This window comes from Saccopteryx bilineata, chromosome 4, assembly GCF_036850765.1.
Source record: "Saccopteryx bilineata isolate mSacBil1 chromosome 4, mSacBil1_pri_phased_curated, whole genome shotgun sequence".
Classification (NCBI taxonomy): Eukaryota; Metazoa; Chordata; class Mammalia; order Chiroptera; family Emballonuridae; genus Saccopteryx; species Saccopteryx bilineata.
This window is the reverse complement of record NC_089493.1, coordinates 47,752,274-47,773,130: the sequence shown is the minus strand read 5'-3', so window position 1 is coordinate 47,773,130 and position 20,857 is coordinate 47,752,274. Positions and strand designations below refer to the sequence as shown.

Genomic DNA, 20,857 nt, shown 5'->3' with positions numbered 1-20,857 from the left:
CTTTAATGTACATTAATGTGTGCTCAAATTAATTCGGATATGAGAAAAATGAATGTTTACTAAATACTGTGAAGTTTATTCCTGTTAGTGTTTTTTTTTTCCTCAACAAAAATAATAACACCAGTGGCTTTTAAATAGTCTAGTTCAGGGGTCCCCAAACTTTTTACACAGGGGGCCAGTTCACTGTCCCTCAGACCGTTGGAAGGCCGCCACATACAGTGCTCTTCTCACTGACCACCAATGAAAGAGATGCTCTTTCCGGAAGTGCAGCGGGGGGGGGGGGGGGGGGGGGGGCTGGATAAATGACCTCAGGGGGCCGCATGCAGCCCGCAGGCCATAATTTGGGGATGCCTGGTCTAGTTCATTGAATGTTCACTTATTCTGACCATTATTACAAATTTTACATTAAAGACAGAATACTGCCTTTACTGACCCAAGTGTTTTCTTTCATTCCTGCCTATAAATTGTGTTTTCTTGCCATTTCTGCTTGGGGTCACAGAGTGTGGGTACTGAGAAATTAAAGAACTATTTCTCATTGTTTGTAAACCATCATCCACACCACCACTGCCCAATCATTTCCTAGAGAAGCTTTAGTGCCTTCGGCACATTGGCAGCTCCTTTCTCCTCCTCATTCCTCATCCCCCTGACGTTCCTTACTTTCAAGACAAAGTCATCCCTCCACTCTTCTTGTTTAATTTTAATTTTTTGGTCAATGATCACCTCTCCCCTTTCTAAGAAGGCAGGAAGCATATCTTCCATGTTCACAACTCCATCTCCAGTGATACTGGGTGAAGGACCACCAATGAGGCTATTCGGGTCAGCTTTATCATGTATGCAACTTTTCACCTCGAAATATCTCTGTCTCTATATACAACACTTCAGGTTCTTAACTCCTGTCATGGGGGAAGATTTTTCTTTTCTTTTTATGGCTCATTTCTTCTTCACCATTGTCCCATTCCAGTATCTTTGAGTCTTCTTCCCTCAACCATCTCCTCTTTCTCTAGCATCTTTACTCTCTCCTTTTCCACTAGTTTTTCCTTGTCACCTCTCAAAATATGGATAATATTCCACAAGTTTGTAAAAGTCTTTGTTTTGTCTTTCTGCCTCTTAAGTTTTTAACTTCTTTCTTTCCTTTCACAGCTAAACTAATTGCTGGCTGCCCTGACTCATGTCCCATGCATGCCTTCATCTTCTGCAATCTGATCGTCTCTCTACTGTGGGCTCTCAAAGGCCATCAGTGACTTCCTAGTTACCAAATTCAATGGTCTTTCTCCAGTTCTCATCTTCCTTGATCACTTTGCAATATCTAAACTATTACAGGCTATGGAAGAGAGATTGCTGGTTGACCATCACATATTCCATTCGCCCCTTCTTACCAACACATTCCAAGTGGTAATGTGTCCAACTAAATGACAATATTTCCCAGCCTCTTGCAGTAGAGATGGCCTTTATGAAATGTAGGCTGGCATGCCTATATTCATTAGGTTAATGCCAGATCTACTACAATAGATAAATTCTAAATTTCCATCAGCTTAGACATAACACCCTAAATGTGTATTCCAAGCCTTGTACATGGTCATTCTGGGACCCAGCTTCCTTCCATATATTGGTTCATCCTCTTCTGAGACCTTGAAATCCTTGACACTGAGCTAACAGATGGGAAGAGGGTGTAGAAGAGAGCATGTGGGAGGCTAGAACTGGGCTATATGATGAAACATAACTGCAAGCGAGGCAGGAAAATGTAATTTATGGGACTGCCCAGGAGGAGGAAATGGATTTGGTGGGCAACTAGCCAGTTTCTGCCCCACAGCTAAGCCATTAAAAAAGGAATTCTGGCCCAGACAAATCAGCAGGCATAATTGGAACCGGCCATAGCCACAGCGCCCTAACTGGGTACATTCTAGGGTAAAACATCTCATTTGATCAGTCTTTCAGGTGACAATCAGCATTTCTTCTTTACTCCCTGCCATAACAAGTTTATTATGAGTTCATTTACATCCTACCATAATAAGTACCATTACCAATCATAATCAGACTTATAAGTCTTTCAGCTGTGAAAAGTGAAGTTTGAAAATACTGAGATCAATAAGTAGAGGAGATAAGTTGTAACATGAATTTTTTTTAAATCCCCCAACACAGCTAAAAATGCAGAATTTGAGTTACATTGTTTGTTGTCAAAATAAAGTTTTTTGCCAAGTACAAAAGAAGTACAGACAAGATTTATAAGACAGAGAAATCAGTGTCTTACTGCTCAGACCAACAACCCTCCTGTTAGTTTCATTCACTCTGTAGATCCTACATTCAAGTTCTTCCTAGCATTCCTGGGCCATGTATGCTGATGCAGGTAACATTTTCTGTCTACTCTTGATCCACTGGTTAAAAGAGACATGCCTGTGGATTACTCTTTTTTTTAAGATTTTATTTATTGATTTTACTGGGAGGGGGGCACCAGAAGTATTAACTCATAGTTGCTTTACTTTAGTTGTTCATTGATTGCTTGTCATTGCTTATTGTGTGTGCCTTGACCAGGCAAGCCTCGGGTTTTGTTTTACTTATTATTTTTATTTTACAGGGACAGAGAGTCAGAGAGAGGGATAGACAGGGACAGACAGACAGGAACGGAGAGAGATGAGAAGCATCAATCATCAGTTTTTTTCGTTGCCGTTGCGACACCTTAGTTGTTCATTGATTGCTTTCTCATATGTGCCCTGACTGTGGGGCTTCAGCAGACCGAGTATCCTCTTGCTCAAGCCAGCGACCTTGGATCCAAGGTGGTGAGATTTTTATTTTTTTTTTTGCTCAAGCCAGATGAGCCCGCACTCAAGCTGGCAACCTCAGGGTCTCAAACCTGGGTTCTCCGCATCCCAGTCCTACGCTCTATCCACTTCGCCACCACCTGGTCAGGCTGTGGATTACTCTTTATTCAGCTCAGACTACTCTCTAATTTGGAGACATTAATGAATGTATTTAAATTTAGGGTAATCACATAAACATTTGAACCAGATCATTTCTTCTCCTCTCTATCCAATAGTAATGATAATAATAATAATAATAATAATAATAATTCATTTGCATGCACCCAAGAAAGTGGGTCACTTAGGTTTGGGGATAAGGGTGGGGAACTTCTAGGAAGAATCTGAAGAAAACCATTGGGTGAAAGATGAAATTAAAATCCAAGACTATGTTGAGGGAAGCTAGATCAAAAACAGCATGAATAAGAAAAATAGAAAGCTGTAACCTAGGCACTGGCCTAACTTGCCTGGGGTCACCAGACAGGTGTTTGTGGAGGCTCCTTTAAACCTGAGGTAAGTACAGTCCACAGGTAAGTAGGCTGAAGGGCCCACTGCTCTGGGTCTCCCTGAGATACCACAAGCACGATCCTGGTAGTGGACGCTGCATGCGCCAGGCAGATCCCCTTCAGGACTGAAGAACGGATCCCCCAGCTGCTGGCACACAGGCCTTTGCTGTCAGCCCCTCCCCGTATCGCCTTGTTTGAAAAGAGTTGCTGCTCCTGAGGCCATGTGCCCTCTCCTGCTCCCCACCCCGGGTCTGGCCCACCCAATGGTATAAAGGCCCTTACCCCCTCCCCCCCCAGGACAACTGTGAGGGCCCCTTTCAGCTTCTGAGCTTCTAGTCAGGTTAGTTAGGGCCTTTTATTAAAACTGTATCACAGCCTGACTTCTTTCTCTGCACAATCCTGCTGCTTTTCCTTCCCTTTCCCAGGTGTTAATCCGGAACGCACTCCTTCATAACTATCTTACACGCTCACCTCCATATCACAGTCTGCTCCACAGGGAACAAATCAACCAGACCTGCCAACAACTTCCCTTAGAACACTAGCAAACTGCTAGAAAATATTAGTCAGCGAACCACCATTTATTACTGCCTGGTCATTATCTATAGATATTTTTTTATTTATGCTGATTTTTACATTTTAAACTCAGTTAAGATAAAATTGAGAGCATGTCTCTCCAAGTCATAAACACTCAGGAATCCTGATCTGCTTTGCACATGAAAACGGAAGGTCAACCGAGGTTGGCCAAGACATATCCACTCCCTGGAATCTTTGAGGATTTAATCTCTCTCACTTCAATAGCAAAATATATCAAAATGGAATTTCTTGCTGAACAAAAGGTTGGGGGGAACCCTACAAAGCAGGAATTAGATTTTTACATTTACAAAATCATAATATAATTATATATTCAATTCTGTCTGTTCACATTATGCCATATATGTTTTTCTAAAAAATTTGTCTTATAACTGAATTAAGCAGCCCAGTATATCCCAGTATATATCTCTGTAGATAATGAAGATAATTTTACCATGTAACTGGGCCCAACATATATATATATATATATATATTTTTGAAGCTGGAAACGGGGAGAGACAGTCAGACAGACTCCCACATGCGCCTGACCGGGATCCACCCGGCACGCCCACCAGGGGTGACGCTTTGCCCACCAGGGGCGACACTCTGCCCACCAGGGGGCAATGCTCTGCCCCTCTGGGGCATCACTCTGCCGTGACCAGAGCCACTCTAGCGCCTGGGGCAGAGGCCAAGGAGCCATCCCCAGCGCCCGGGCCATCTTTGCTCCAATGGAGCCTTGGCTGCGGGAGGGGAAGAGAGAGACAGAGAGGAAGGGGGGGTGGAGAAGCAAATGGGCGCTTTTCCTATGTGCCCTGGCCGGGAATCGAACCCGGGTCCCCCGCACGCCAGGCCAACGCTTTACCGCTGAGCCAACCGACCAGGGCCGGGCCCAACATATTTTTATTAAAAGCTTCACTCTTAACCATATGATCCAGCAATTCCACTTCTAGGTATTTATCTGCATAAACCCAAAGCACTAATTTGAAAAGATACATGCATCCCTATGTTCACCATAGTATTATTTACAATAGCCAAGGTAAGGAAGCAGCCTAAGTATCCATTGAGAGATGATCAATGGTACCGGTCCGTGGGCCATTTGGTACCGGTCTGCAGAGAAAGAATAAATAACTTACATTATTTCCATTTTATTTATATTTAAGTCTGAACGATGTTTTATTTTTTAAAACTGACCAGATTCCCTCTGTTACATCTGTCTCAGACTCACTCTTGATGCTTGTCTCAGTCATGTGATACACTTATCCGTCCCACCCTAAAGGCCGGTCCGTGAAAATATTTTCTGACATTAAACCGGTCCATGGCCCCAAAAAGGTTGGGGGCCACTGGTCTATACAATGGAATAGTACTTGGCCATAAAAAAGAATGAACTCTTACCATTTGCAACAACATGGATGGACCTAGAAGGTATTATGCTATATAAAATAAACATAGAAAAATACCATATGATTTCACTTATATGTGGAATCTAAAAGAAAAATAAACAAACAAGCAAAATAGAAACAAACTCATAAATACAGAGAACAAATGGATGGTTTCCACGTGGGAGGGGGGTTGGAGGCTGGAAGGAAAAGATAAAGGGGTAATAAATACAAGTTGGCAGTTACAAAATAGTCACAAGGATGTAAAGTACAGCATAAGGAACACAGTCAAGTCAATATTGTAATAACTATATATGGTATCAGGTGAGTATTGGAAATATCAAGGGAAACACTTTGTCAAGTACACAGTTATCTAACCACTATGCTGTACACCTGAAACTAATATAATATTAAATGTAAACTGTAATTTTAAAAATGTAAAAATAAAATATAAATAGAATAAGGGAGAAATATTAATCCACAGTTTTGCCATCCCAAATTAAAAACTATTTTCCTCTTAGGAAAAAAAAAACTTAGTCTTATTATTCTGAAAGCTGATATAAAATGTATAACCATGTAAAAGTCACACGGCATGTCATGTGCTTTCTCTTATTTGCTGTATGCTCCTCAGTGCCCACACTAATCACCCCAGGCCTGGCACAAAGTAAGAGCGCAAACCATACTTGATGCATGAACAAAGAACATGGGTTTTTGGCTGAACAACAGATTTGTAAAATAAGATTTCTTAGGAGGTGGGACAGAAGACTCCAAACTGAAGTCTGAGAACAGCACAGGATGAACAAGAGCAAAGCAGGCAGAAAGCAATCGGAAACCCACGGTCAAGACCAGCTAAGTTGGCCAGGAGTAAACACGTGGTTTCCATAACTGTACTTGTTCAAATCCATCAATTTGAAGCATGATATATATATATATATATATACTGTGTCAGGGATCTACTACTGTCCTTCAGTCACACTTCAGAGTGACTTACTTCAAAAGGGTTATATCCAGTCCTGGGCGTTGCTCTTGGGAGGGGTATGGAGGTGGAGGCACCTGTCATAGAAAATAAGCTGCAAAGAACTGGGGTGGATATCCTTCAGAGAATGCCACTTACATGTCCTTAGAGGAGGATTCTTAAGCTAGAGTCACTGGGCCTCCTCTGGGTACCATAGTGGAATTTTGGGAAACTCTGAACACCCTTTAGTTGGTGTAAATTGTGAATGTGTGTGTTTGTGTATGTGTGTCTGTCTGGAGAGGAGACCTCAGATTTCATCAGATTTTTGTCTCTTTTGGTTGTAGGACCATCTCCTTTCACTTCATCAACTCAAGTCTATCCCCATCATTGTTCAATAGGGGCTGGAGGAGGGTGGTGAGAGGTGGAGAGGGAGAAGAGGGAAGACAAGGGAACTAACCATGTAAGAGGTTTTCTAATAATTGAGTGAATAGAGGTGGAAGGATTAGAGTGTCCAGTATATATAAGGGCCTTTAAATGTTTGCTCTTATTATTATTACTCTATGCCAAATGCTTTATGTTTTCAGAACTTCACAACAACACTCTGAGGTCAGCTTAAGTCCCATATCCCATTTATGAGAAAACAAACTCAGGGATAGAGTAAAATAACCCAGGGTCACAAAGCCAGCTAATGACAGAATTCAGAACTACTTAATTCCAAAGCTTGGACTCTGCACCTTCACTGATGGCCAGGCTTTTAGTCTGGAGGCAGCCTCTCTGATGGCTCTTAAGGCTTTTACATCCAAACCTCAAGGCTCTTGCTCTCAGCCTGAGTCCACCCATCAGAACAGTCACTGAACCTAAAAATTAGCTTCCTTAAGCCAAGGCATGATCTCCTTGCTCGTGCATTATGGCCCTAGCCATTCCACTCAAATTCTGCACACAAAGGTAATGTCTCTACGAAGGTATCAAGTGATAATTAAAGAAATAAATTACTGCCATGGACCAGCGCAGCTCATAATTCTGGGTCTTGAGTGAGAACGGTGCGGAATTAAGAAAACAGACTCATTAAGATAAAAGGATGGGATCGGGAGGGCTCTTCAATGCTGATGACAATATCAGAGTGCCCCATAGTCCCAGTTTGCTTTATCATATAGCCATATGCAAATCAAGGAAGCCCTTGATAGAAAGTTACACATCTGAGGCAAAAACAAGAACTCTCTTAAGCCATAAACAGGAATCCCCCTACCATGCACAAGTGAAATCAACCAACATCTGAACAAACAAAGAGTGAGAGGAAGGGCATGTAAATTGCTTCCAGCAACTTAAGCAAGCAAGTGAGGTGGGTGCAAATACTCAGCATCATAGCCAATATGGAGGTGGAGGGGGGAGAACTTAGCTTTTTGCTAAGCCTCAAATCTGCAAGGTTTTTTTTGCCATTTACGGTCCACAACAAATTACACTTATTACTCTCTTTCCTCTATGATGCAGCCAAGTCAAAGGTAGGAAGGCAAGAAGTGTTTTCTAGTCATCACAGACCAGAGTAAAGAAGCTCTGAATTCAGCCTACTATTTTCTGGGTTCAAATCTATGTTAAAAACTGCAGCTAAATATCAGCCACCAAAACAGCTTTGCTGAAACATGTGAGAATCCTGACGGTTGCATTGTTGGGAACATTTCTTACACGTCTGCACCTTACATGTTATTCCTATGCCTCAAAGAGCGAAGCAGACTGCCCAGATATTACTTCTTGAGAGATTAAGTCCCTAAGGGTCACACAGGCAGTGAGTAGCAGAACTAGGACTCAAAACCAGGTCTGATGACAACATCAGCGATCTTAATCATACTCCTCCCACCTGCAACCACTGGGATTCATGGTACCCAGGGCCAACATCTCCCTTGGTTTTCCCTGCAGCCTTTCCCCTGAAATCTGAAATCTGACCAACCTCTTGGGAAGAGAAGCCAAGACAGATGGACTACATAAAGAGAAGATCCGGGTTCCAGGTCCAGCTTTGCCACTAACTAGCTTTGTCATTTTGAGCGGATCACTTAACCTTCTAAAGTCTTGGTTTCCTCCCCTATGCAATGAAGGTCCGTGTTCATTGGTGCACAGAAGAGAATACAAATGGTAGTTACCTTACCCACTCCTTAACCCACTCATTCAAAAACGAGGCGGTGCCCTTTCTCAACCTCGCCACTGCCTCATCTTCAGCGTTGTTCTTGGCCAACAGGGTTGTTCCACCACCGCCTCCTCGCCCACCTCTAGTAGCTTCTGCTTACTTTCCCCTCCATTTCAGTAGTTCCCTTCCCTCAGGGGAAGGACTGGCCAGGGAGTGCTCAGAGTCTAGCAACTTTCCTTCTTTCTATTTGACTCTGGGCACGAGGGTCTGTCTCCCCTCAGGATCAGGAGCATCGGGGCGGAGCTCCTCACTGGGTCTCCCGCACTCCGCACTGCTTGCGCCCCGGTGAGCAGCTGGCCACATGTCCCTCCCCTCGGGGAGGAGTGTGACTAAGAGTTTAGATAGGAGGTGCCTGCTGTCGGGCACACCCGGAGGTCCGCAGAGCTTCCTCTGCGGCGCAGGCTCTGCGACGTGCGCGCAGGGCGGCCAGGGTCTCCTCAGCACCCGGGCGCCGGGGCCCTGGCCCTCTTTCAGCCTCCACTCTGGCCCGCCGCGCCACCCGCCATGAAGCCGTCGTTCTACCGTTGCCAAAACATCACCTGGGTGGAGAAGGGACACTCAGCCACGATGAGTTGGATGCTCTTCAGCACGGGCCTCCTGGGCAACCTGCTGGCCCTAGGGCTGCTGGCGCGCTCGGGGCTGGGTCCGTGCCCGCTGCGCTCGCCGCGCCCGCTGCCTTCGGTCTTTTACGTGCTAGTGTGCGGCCTGACCGTCACCGACTTGCTGGGCAAGTCCCTCCTGAGCCCCTTTGTGCTGGCGGCGTACGCACAGAACCAGAGCCTGTGGGGGCTGGTGCCCACGCCGGGCCCCTCTATGTGCCAAGCCTTTGCCTTTATCATGTCCTTCTTCGGCCTTGCCTCCATGCTGCAGCTGCTGGCCATGGCCCTGGAATGCTGGCTATGCCTGGGGCACCCCTTCTTTTACCAACAGCACATCACCCTCCGCCGGGGCGCGCTGGTGGCGCCCGTCGTGAGCGCCTTCAGCCTGGCTTTCTGCGCGCTGCCCTTCACGGGGTTCGGGAAGTTCGTGCAGTACTGCCCCGGTACGTGGTGCTTCATTCAAATGACGCACGAGGAGCGCTCGCTGTCGGTCGTGGGCTACTCGGTGCTCTACGCTAGCCTCCTGGCTCTGCTGGTCCTCGCCATCGTGCTGTGCAACCTGAGCGCCATGCGCAACCTGTACGCGATGCACCAGCGGCTGCGGTGGCGTGAGCGCTGGGTCACTAGGGACCGCGCAGCGCCCAGCGCCTGCGAGAGGGAGGCTCCCCCGGAGGAGCTGGATAACCTGCTATTGCTAGCTCTCATGACCGTGCTCTTCACCGTGTGCTCCCTGCCTTTAATTGTGAGTCGCTCCTGCCAAGGCTGCGGGGGACAGGAGTGTGTCGGGCCGCGGGTGCGGGTAAGGGTGGATGGAGCGTGTTGGACACCGCGCAAGAGACGCTGCGCCCAGGGCCAGGAGGGCTTGCTGCGCTCCGCACAGCGGGCTCCCTCCCTCCATAGCTTCACGACTCGTAGCCCAATTTGTTGAGCGAGAAGAGGGAAAATCAGAGAAAGCAAAGGGAAAACCGAGGTCCACGGTGTTCCCGTAGCCCCGCGAAACCTCTCCAGCTGCCAGACCCCGCCTCCTCTCTGCTTTCCTCCGGGAGGATAGGAGTTATTTTTACTACTCAGAACTTTGAGGCACAGAAGTTGGTTTCTTTTTGGCAATACGGGTCCTCTCTTACTTCCCGATGGCTAGTTAATGTTTTATTTATTTCGTTAGACCTGCCCATGATTTTAGTGGCATCAGAAATGGTCGAATGGCACCTAGGAGTTTTTCTCCCAGGTTTTGGCGCAGAAAGGGACTAAGGGAAGGTGTAATTCTGCCAGAGTGGTTTGCGGAGGTGAGTGACTAAAAGCACAGGTTTAGTTTTTCAGAACTCCTGTGTAAACTTTGAGGAATCCGGATGCTGTTTCTGGCGCTGCCGCCACAGAGGGCAATGGTTACAGAGGAGGAGAAGCTGTTTGGACAGGCAGGTGTGAAAAAGTACGATTCAGCCACAGGTGTCGTTTTGATAACCTATCTTGACAGGTTGGGGTGTGTGTGTGTGTGTGTGTGTGTGGTCGGGTCTCAATTTACTGATGAGGGAGGTAGTAGAGATTGAATTTCCTTGTTTTGAAATATTTCTTCCTGCAGCCCCCACCAAGACATCTGTAAGTGTGGCTGAAGCTTTCGAAATTTTTTTCAGTATTACCCACATACACACACACACACACCCATTTGCATTAACAACATTTAAACAAATGCACAACCAATTCAACGTCTTTGGAGTATTGAGACTTCTGTGAATAGGAAAGTTAAGTTTTGTATGGCAACATAGCAATTTTGGGTGTTTCTTTTAAGGGTGGGTGAAAGTGAAATATAATGTGATTTTCCCTTAAATGAAGGCTTTAATTGGGGGGGGGGGAGTTGTCTGTAGCTTCATCAGGTAGAGTTAGGATTAGAACATCCAAAAGTAAATAAATAAAACTATAGCTATAGAAATAGATATGGCTATAGGGATAGATACTTTTCAGTGGTTCTCAAATTGTACCACACTCAGAATCATCAGCAGGGTTTTTAAAAAACAGATAGCTGGGCCTCATTCCCCAGAGTTTCTGATTCGGGAAGTTTTTGAAGAATTCTCATTCTTAACAAGTTCCCAGGTGAGGTGGAAGCCGCTGATCCAGGGTCACAGTGAGAGAACCACAGCCCACAGGCCACATCTATCCTGCCCGCTTTTTTGTACAGCTATGGAGTTAAAGAACAGTCTTTACAAATGAGCATTTGCTATCAATTTGATGATAGGACACATGAACTCTGAACCCCAATTAAGCCAAATATGACTCCAAGAAAAAAAATTATTCTTTTCCTTAGTAGACATGTATTACAAAAAAAGTCCATTATTATTATTATTACTATTATTACATCTTTAATTTCATCATTAAAAGTTGTGGAAATGTGTTTTCTCTCACCATATAAGGACCCACCAAATATTCACTATTTGCTCCTTATCTTATAAGCCACTGCCTTATTTACTTTTGCTGTGATAAAAGCAGACAGTAGCCAACTGTATGGAGATTATGTCCTGAGTTTGAATGTTTTAGGAAGAACAGTGGAGAGAACAGCATAATTACAGTGGAAAAACTATTGCATTTGGACACATCTCTAAAGGGATTCAAATAACTTATATGGGATTATGAGAACTGAAAGAAATAATGGATTTTAAAATGATTTCCTAAAAAAAAAAAGTGTGAAGTTCCAAAGATATGTAATACAAACAGCATACCACAAAGGAACTATCATTTTCTAGAAAGGATAAGGGAGTCGGCATCACACATGAGTTTGAATCAGGTTACATCACTTACTAGCTACACTGTGGCTTATTTACCCCCCCCCCTTTTTTTTTTTTTTTTTTTTTTTTTTTTTTTTTTTTTTTTTGTATTTTTCTGAAGCTGGAAACGGGGAGAGACAGTCAGACAGACTCCCGCATGTGCCCGACCGGGATCCACTTGGCACGCCCACCAGGGGCTACGCTCTGCCCCTCCCGGGCATCGCTCTGCCGCGACCAGAGCCACTCCAGCGCCTGGGGCAGAGGCCAAGGAGCCATCCCCAGCGCCCAGGCCATCTTTGCTCCAATGGAGCCTCGGCTGCGGGAGGGGAAGAGAGAGACAGAGAGGAAGGAGGGGGGGGGGATGGAGAAGCAGATGGGCGCTTCTCCTGTGTGCCCTGGTCAGGAATCGAACCCGGGTCCCCCGCACGCCAGGCCGACGCTCTACCACTGAGCCAACCGGCCAGGACCTATTTACCCCTTTCTAACCACAATTTCTCTCAAAGATAACCATATTTGCTCTGTAAGATAGTTATAAAGATTTGAAGTTATATATCACCCCTAACCAGGTTCCTGTCCTAAAAAATTAGTATCTCTATTTTCACTAATTATTATTTCCATTTATTATTATCATCTGCTGGACATAGAAAATTAAGAAATATGTCCTGATCTGTGGTGGCGCAGTAGATAAAGCATTGACCTGGAATGCTGAGGTTGCCAGTTCGAAACCGTGGCTTCCCTGGTCAAGGCACATATAAGAGTTGATTCTTCCTGCTCCTCCCCCTCTAAAGTGAATAAATAAAATCATTAAAAGAAAAAAGAAAAAAGGCCTTTTTGGAAGACAGCATTAGATTCAAGGCCGTAGTTCACAAATTTGTTTTTTTAGTCCAAGGGCCCCTTCTTACTCTTAAAAAATTATTAAGAACCCAAAGAGTTTTAATTTATATTGATTATATCTATCAGTATTTATCATATTAGCAATTAAAATAAAAAAATTTTATAATATCGTTGCAAAACAAGTTTTTAAAATGTACTTCTTATATCTTTGCAAAGGTGCAAAGAGAATTCTGGAATTTCAAGAATGATTAAGTGAATGGTAATAAAGTCCAGCGATTATAGCAGGTAAAACAGAAAAAAGAAAAACATGTTAAGGGCACAGACGTACTGAGAACAGTCTTTGAAAATGCACGTTTATATTTCCTAAGTTGACTACCGTAGGAAGGGCTAGAAAACACAAGAATGTACAAGCACATATCTCATTAGTCATGGCAGTGCCAATGTCACTGCATGTCAGATAGCCTCCAGAAAACTCACTCTACACCTATGAGAAGATGGAAGTTAAAAAGCAAACAGTATCTTTTCATGAAAATAGTTTTGGGCCTGCAGACACAGTGAAAGGGTATTGGAAACCCACCACACTCTGAAAATCACTCTTCAAGGACTGGATCTAGTGGAGGGGGGTGCTTTATAAAAAAAACTTTATTCATCACATCAGTATTGTATTTCATTAAGCTGGTGAAAAGTTTGTTGGAGTCAGATTTTTACTTTGCTGTAATGCTGAATTAGAGCATGATACTTAACTAGATTGGATTTCAAATTTCCAATTTGATATGGTAGGAAGAATATATAGAGACTCTGAGAGGAGATTCAGAGGCAGTTTGCAGCACATTTTCTAATATGGATATATTTTCATTAAAATTGTTTCTACCTTAGAAAACCACAATGTGTTGGAAGTTGGTAGGGAGCAAGAGTAAATAAGAGAGGTTTAGAAGCCAGGTGAAGATAAGTAATTGCATATGTCAAGATCCGTGGAGTGAGAGAAGTGGTAGAGGACATCTTGCATTTATTGAGATAACTCATATGTGTGTGTGTGTGTGTGTGTGTGTTTCATTGTGATGCAGAAAGAATGGGCAGGATGCTCTTTCCAAAGGAGGCTGTTAGAGGCATTAGGAATGGTAGGCAAGAGACTGGCCCGGGCAAAAGGGTCGGAAGTGGATTTAAAGGGCTTGAGTAGAGGGCATAGTATTGTGATGGATGGACTGGTCAGAAGAGGGCTTTAGAGTTGAGAGAGCTTCGGAACAGGAATATGGAAACAAGATACCTGTAGGTCTTCAAAGAGTTGGCAGCAGCAACATTTTCTCATGGACCCCTAAATCCAACAGAGGGCGCCCTTCTCACACTGATTCTCTGTGTAAATTGACCTACTTTCAAAATGCCAAGTGTATATTCTGGTTATTGGTTATATTAGTCTCTCTTAAAGAAGCAGTTGATAAAGTATAAGAGAACACTGTTGATGGACAGAGATTTTTCAAAAGTCCAAATTGTGTTCAAATTAATACTTTGTGAGGATAGAAATACTTTGATCACTCTCATAAACGAATTTGTTGTATTTTAGTAAACTAAAAAATAAAAAATATATTAAAAGTTCAGGTGTAAATCAATACACTTCTATTACAAAGCAGGTTACTTGAAAATACAGTTAATCTAATAATATGCAGTAGGACTGACTTGGAAAAATACTGCTTAAAAATAAAATGTATTGTTTTAATTATATAAGTATTTAATTATATAAGTACCATTTGGTTACCCAGATCCCAGCTAGTCAAGTGTTTTCAAATAGTTGGAATTAAATTCCGCTGCACTGTACTTTGAGGAGAAAGGAGCAAGTGTAAAGACAAACTCATATTAAGTGTTCGCTTTCTAATCAACCAGAGTGCATAGCTTATTGTCACTCATTTTTCTATCGAACATACATCTGTTACTTACAACATTCAAGACACTAAGTCATTGGGGGGATATAAATTGAGAATACATCACATCTACCCACATAAGCTGTAATACCGTGGTGGGAGGGAGTGATTACATCTATAAGAGAGTTTAGAGTCACTCCTAATTGATAAAATAATAATAATAGCTAATTATTGAGTTTTCATTATATGGTAGGCCCTGTTGTCAAGGTTTTATTCATACCATCTTATTCAAATTTCATTATAGTCCTGGAATGTAAGTAAATTATCCCTATTGTATAGATGAGGAGACGGAATAACTTGCCCAAAGTCACAGAGCCAATGAAGGGACTCGATCTAACCAAGAGAGCCAAACTCTAAAGCTGATGCTTATCCATTACCATACTAGGACTTCCTGTAGGGGAAGACACTTGAGGTTGATGCTAAAAGCAGGTAGTATTTAGGTATGCAATCGGTTTCCACATCTGTAAAATGGAAATAATAGTCATACTTCCATCAGGGGATTATTGTGAGGATGAAATGAGGTTTTCAAAGTAAAATGCTGAGAACAAACAGGTCCTGCAAACAGGCATTAGCTATTATTATTCCTACTCGAATTATTAAGCAGTGGTGATGGGAGAGGGTCTTCCAGTTTTGGTATCAGTGTATCTTTCTAAGTGCACTAGATGAGAGTAGCTGAGCACACCAAAATGCTCTGCAGAAGAGAGAGTAGAAAGGTAAGGAAACAATTATGGGAAAACACATCTGCTCCAGCAGATATTCCTTGATTGTCCTAAGTGGGTCTGGTCTGTGCACTTATTCATAACCCCTCCTACTAATGTTGACTTTAAATATTTTCTGTCCCATTAGGGTCCATTTCATCCTCTCATGGGTTTAGCGTCTGTAGGCGCGGGGAGTATAATAGCATCAGGAAAAAGTGGCTGGCCTCCAGTGGCATGCGAGGCAGTAGTAGTGCTGGGCTAGGCAGCTGTGTTGGCTGAATGACAGGAAAAGCCACAGGAGAAAGCAGTTTCTAGGTCTCTGAGGGAGCCACAGAGACCACGGGGTCAAGATAATAGGAGTAACTGGACACAGGTAATAGGCTTAGATTTCTATGCATGTGTTTGTTTGTTTTTTTCTTAGTCTGAAAAGAGGATGACAACCACAGAAAGGTAACCATCTATGCTGAGAAGTGGTACGGTAATTTACAGAAATTGAACAGGTCCTTTTGCACATCTCCTGTCTTTTCATTGGGGTATTTTCCTGTCTTTTCACATCCACTAAAAGCTGCTGTTTCGGTGGTGTCACCGTACATGTGACACTTCACCAGTGTGACTTACTTCGAAGCTAACTAATAAGAGGGGATAGGAGGCAGGCAGAGGAAAGGAAAGAGAATCTCTGCATATATGGAAGTGCAGTGATCCTGTTTGTAAAAGATTCAGTGGACGGGATTAGTCCCACCTCCTCTCTTCCTCTGCACGGCTGGCAGGGACCTGGAAATTCCAGTGCTCACAGTAGGTAGAACAACAGCCTCCAGGGACTCAGACAGGATCTCCCAGGAGGTCTCCAGATCCAGAGAGCCTCCTAGGTCAGCCCTGCATCTGTCTACCAGGCTCCTCACTTATACCTATGAGCTGCAGCGGCCTTAGCTGTTTAGAAATTTGCCAAAAATGAATGTTCCATGCTGAGCTGCCATGTTCTTACAGAAAAGTAATGTGTTCTAAGTGAAATAAGTGAATGTATCGCTGCCATCAACCTTTCAATATTATAATGGATTTTGTTTTTCTTCAAAACAGTACCGTGCTTACTACGGAGCATTTAAAGCTGACTCTAAGGAAAATGGAATTTATGAAGCTGGAGACCTCCTCGCTTTGCGGTTTTTATCTGTGATCTCAATCATGGACCCTTGGATTTTCATCATTTTCAGAACATCAGTATTTCGGATGTTTTTCCACAAGATTTTCATAAGACCGCTTATGTATAGAAATTGGCACAGCAATCCCCGCCGAACTAACATGGAATCCAGTCTGTGACAATGTTTTACAGTCTCCGGTAAGCTGAGGAATGTATCACATTTTCCAACAAAGAACGATGACAAAACAAAACAAAAACTTATCATTTAAATCTTTAACAAATGTTAGCTCCCATTAAAAAATATCTAAATGTATTTTCAAAAGTATTTGATATCTTAACAAGGTATTGTCAGTCTAAATTCATGAACCAGTTAGGTACTTTTTCTTTTTCATTTTGAGGTATTAATAGCGACTAAAATTTCATGTATTGTAAACAATGTTAGAAGTCTTAAAGCAATGATATTAATTCAGCAATTTTCAACGTTTTTCATGTCATGGCACATAAAAACTAATTACTAAAAAGTCTGTGGCACATGGGAAAAATGTATTTTTGCTCATCTGACAAAAAAAGAGGTATAATATTGATTCATTCACACAGGATGGCTGTGGTTGTGTTGGCGTTTATTTGTTTTTATTTGACAATCTAAAGGAAAGGAGGTCAGTGCCCCTGGCTAAATAGTCAGGTATCGCATTTTTAAAATGTTTTGCAGCACCCCAGTTGAAAATCGCTGTATTAATAGTCACAACATTTGGACGTGGTGTCCCTAATTATTTAGAGAGGTCTTGGCATTTCTGGGTCTTTATTTCAATCCTGTAGAAACACCACTGTTTACAATTATGTAATGGGTGTTCTTGAAATTTCTTATCTTACTCATTTCGAGGAAACCTGATTTGTTTACTTTGTGTCGCAATTTAATTGATTTCTTTGCCAGCCAATCTAAGTACGCCTGAATTATAGATGTTCTTCAAAGACGTGAGGTGGGCAGTGCAGCCAGCTCAGGAGGTGCCTTCCCCAGCCACTGTTCAGAAGGCATCACTGCCTCCCATGGGGAGGCGAAGCTATAAACAAGTAGACATAAGGCAGGATGTAGCTAGCTATGCCCACACCCAGAGAAGAAAAATTAATTTTTATCTTTTGAGGTCCAGTTTCCTGTGTATATCAGTAGGGATCAAAATTTGGGAGTGACTACAAAATATAGTTTCAATTTTGGGCAGGTGCATTTTATAGGCTTATCATATTAATGGATTTGGGGGAGGAAGAACTTATGCTTCTTTGAAAACAGTGATGTGAGACTTGCCAGAGAACTTGTTTACCGCCTGTGGGTACGTTTAACAGCAGGGCATCCAGCACAGCAAAGAGCCCACCCAGGACTCAGTCAACCCCATTTGAGGGTGGTGGCAACAGCCTTAACATCTGCCCATTAACAGCAATATTCTGCTCTTTATGGGGACAGTAAGATCTTACTGAGGTTCTGGAGAGCTGTGCATGTTTAAAACTGGAGTAGGATGGCCTCAGGTAGAGCACAACTGAGCACTTTAATTGTACATTTAAATGTTTACAAAGGTTAGCAACACTGTGACCAAAAGGGAAAAAGTGGGGAAATACGGCTGCAGCTGTTAAACCAAATGAGAGACCCCAGCACACAAGTAAAAACTTTTACCTTTGGTGAAGAACAGATGGGGGGCATTAGCGGGGCTTCAGCGTCTCAGAGACGGAGAAGTGGCTGTGTCTGAATAGACCCCAGGCCCCACTAAGCCATCCCTTCCAGAAACAAGAGTATTGCCAACTTAGCAGCAACCCTATTTTTCACCTCTGGTTTATATCAATGGTGGTGCTAACCTGGATGGAGGGGTGTGTGTGTGTGTGTGTGTGTGTGTGTGTGTGTGTGTTTAGCAACACTGTGAGATGGTCAATGTAGGAATATGTGAATTATAATTTGAGAGTATGATGTGATGAAAATGCAGTCATTGTCCAAGTTTACTTTTCATTTGTATATTTAATGTGTAAGTACCTATGTATTGTATTGTCAGAGGAAGTGCATGTTTTCTTGTGTTCTCCTTTGGAAGGTGTGTTATGATAACTGTCAAGGTATTTTTAAAAGGTCCTAGATGAGTCAATAAACATAACTTCATAATATTTTCCAAAGGAAATTACTTTTCTTCAAAAAAAAAAAAGGGTTTAGTTTTCTTTTTTCAATAAACAGTTTCCAGCAGTATTCCATTCTCAAGTCGTTTCATAGGCCGTTCCACTAGCATTTTATTACTTTAAAGAAGTCAGCAGAGGTTATCCAAGGACTTAGCAATCCTTTCTCTTTAACACAAAATGTAGATATGCTATCCTGATGAAGTTCAGGTTAAGTTTAAAGTCAACTTTTCACTGATCTTCATTGATTTATTCATTTGTTCAATAAATGAGTCTTCCTGGACACATACATTGTGCCAGGCTGTGGGTTAGGTACTGTGGAGAAGAATACATGTGATTCAGAGCTGGCCCACGAGCGAGGGGAAGACAGGTGTGTATGCAGAGTGGAGGACAGAAAGCCTGTAGTGAATGTGCACACAGTTCTATGATATTAGAGGAGGAGGACTTCACCAGGCGTGATGCAGGCGTTGTCAGAACCTCACAGTGAGAAGGTGCCTAAATCAAGTATTGAAAAGGAGTAGGAATCTTGACACCAGTTGAAAACTGGACAAAGGACGCAAAGATGTGGTTTACATAAGAGGAAATTCATACGGTTGATGAATGTAGAAAAATTTCCTGCCCAATCAGAGACATGCAAAATTAAAATTAAAATTCTTAAGGATTAAACAAAAGAAGTCTGACTCAATCATAGAGGCTGTTGCTAAGTAAAAGCACCATGAATATTCCCCTGGTGAGTTTGTAAATGTGTCCACCGTTTCTTGACAGCGACCTGACAGTGGATATCAAGAGCCTAAAAGGGTTCTTTCCTACTGTTCCAGTTATCCCACTGTCGAATTCTCTCCCAGATGGTCATCCCAGGGGCTGTCATAGATACACACAAAACCCTTCTTTGTAGCACTATACATAATAGCGCAAAAAATGAAAAGGAAACCATGCAAATGGCCAAAACAAGGATTAAACAAAGTTTTTAGATAAATACATGCACACACAAACATATGAAAATTATGCAGCCGTCAAAAATGTTTTCAAATCATTTCTAAAAAATGAGAAGCTTACAGTGTCATACTAAATGAAAAAAGCATGATGCAAACTGAATGTGATCCATAAATATACATGCATAGGAAATGCCTTGAAAAAATAAAGTGTGAACCATGGTTAACTTTTTAGTGTGGACATTTCTTTCCATAATTATTTGTATTTTCCAAGTCCATATTTCTTTTACATGATATTACTGTTTATTTTTCTCCTTCCTATCCCCCCCCCATTTTTTTTTGAAAGACTGAATAGAAAGGGACCAAGCAAACAAAGGGAAAAGGCAGAAGGCAAGCTCTCTAGAGTGAAGAATGGAGTGTGAGAAGTCACCCAAGCACAGAGGTGTGGGGCGTGGCCAGGCTCAGTTAGGAGCTCCACTGGCTGAACTCTGGGAATTACAAACAAAGGTGGCTAGAAAAGAAGCTGAAAACAGAGGCAGATTTCAGGTCATAAAGGGTGCTGGGTGCAGCAGAGAAAGGTTGGAGCGCCGCCGTGAGGCCTGGATATTCACTGGAGACTTTAAGGCAAAGTGATCAGCATGGAGTTCGAGGACGGTTGTACTGGTGACACAGATTGTGTATGGGACCGGTGTGGCACCAGGTGGGTGAGCGTGGGTGTGCTGGGGCCTGTGCAGCTGTGTGGTCAGTGCACTAGACCAGGGCGCTGGCAAAGGAAGTCAGTGGGGCTGAAGTCCAGCCCCAGCCCTGCTCTCCTGGCTGTGGGCTGCAGCAGCTCAGAAGAAAGGGCCCCTTTCCCGTTATCTTTCTATCTGGAGGTGCTCAAAGACACTGTGTATGCAGCCCCGGGAGTGCCCTCCTGCAAGGGAGGGGATGAGGTGAGGAGCTGCTGAATCAAGAGGCGGGGGAGTGCTCGCTCCCACAGCTTGAGCTGATGGGAGGGATTCCAATTTATGCCTGTCATGCCTTTTGTTCTTTCAGCTGCATATATTTGACCATTTTCTGCTTCTTAGTTTAAAAGTTTCCATATATTCAGGAATAAGTTAAGAAAGAGAAATTTTCTGAAAAGAACTCTTTTATTTTCCTTTTATATTCCCAGTATATCTGGACAAAAAATTGCAGCACTGAATCCAGTGAAGTTTCTGGGCTATCTCTGGGTTTTAATTATATACTACACAGCCAAGTTTATAAAGCGCCAACTATTAGGAAGGTTTACTTTGTTCAGAAATCCATTAAAGGCTGACTGGGTCAGGTATTCCTGAAGCTTTAGGGGAAAGAAGGTATCCCATAAATACCAAGCGCTTGGAAGACCCCAGAACTCACCAGTCACGCAGCCTCCTGGCTCCTGTAAATGAAGATCTCCATGCTCCAGGCCAGCCCTTCTCCAAGTGCATGGACCAGCGGCATCTGCATCACCTGGAA

General features: G+C 43.1%; 1 protein-coding gene across 1 annotated transcript; it reads left to right on the top strand.

The window, feature by feature from the left end:
• The first annotated feature begins 8,764 nt into the window (after positions 1 to 8,764).
• Positions 8,765 to 19,427, top strand: PTGDR (prostaglandin D2 receptor). The gene is made up of 2 exons (XM_066274091.1): positions 8,765 to 9,716; positions 16,247 to 19,427. Exons 1-2 carry the CDS (start codon positions 8,880 to 8,882, stop codon positions 16,481 to 16,483), a joined length of 1,074 nt encoding a protein of 357 aa, XP_066130188.1. The 5' UTR covers positions 8,765 to 8,879; the 3' UTR covers positions 16,484 to 19,427.
• The last annotated feature ends 1,430 nt before the right edge of the window (positions 19,428 to 20,857 follow it).

Coding starts and splice junctions, on each gene's coding strand:
- PTGDR (XM_066274091.1), top strand. CDS start 8,880: ATGAAGCCGTCGTTCTACCGTTGCCAAAACATCACCTGGGTGGAGAAG. Junction 9,717..16,246: donor TGTGCTCCCTGCCTTTAATT/GTGAGTCGCTCC, acceptor TCTTCAAAACAG/TACCGTGCTTACTACGGAGC.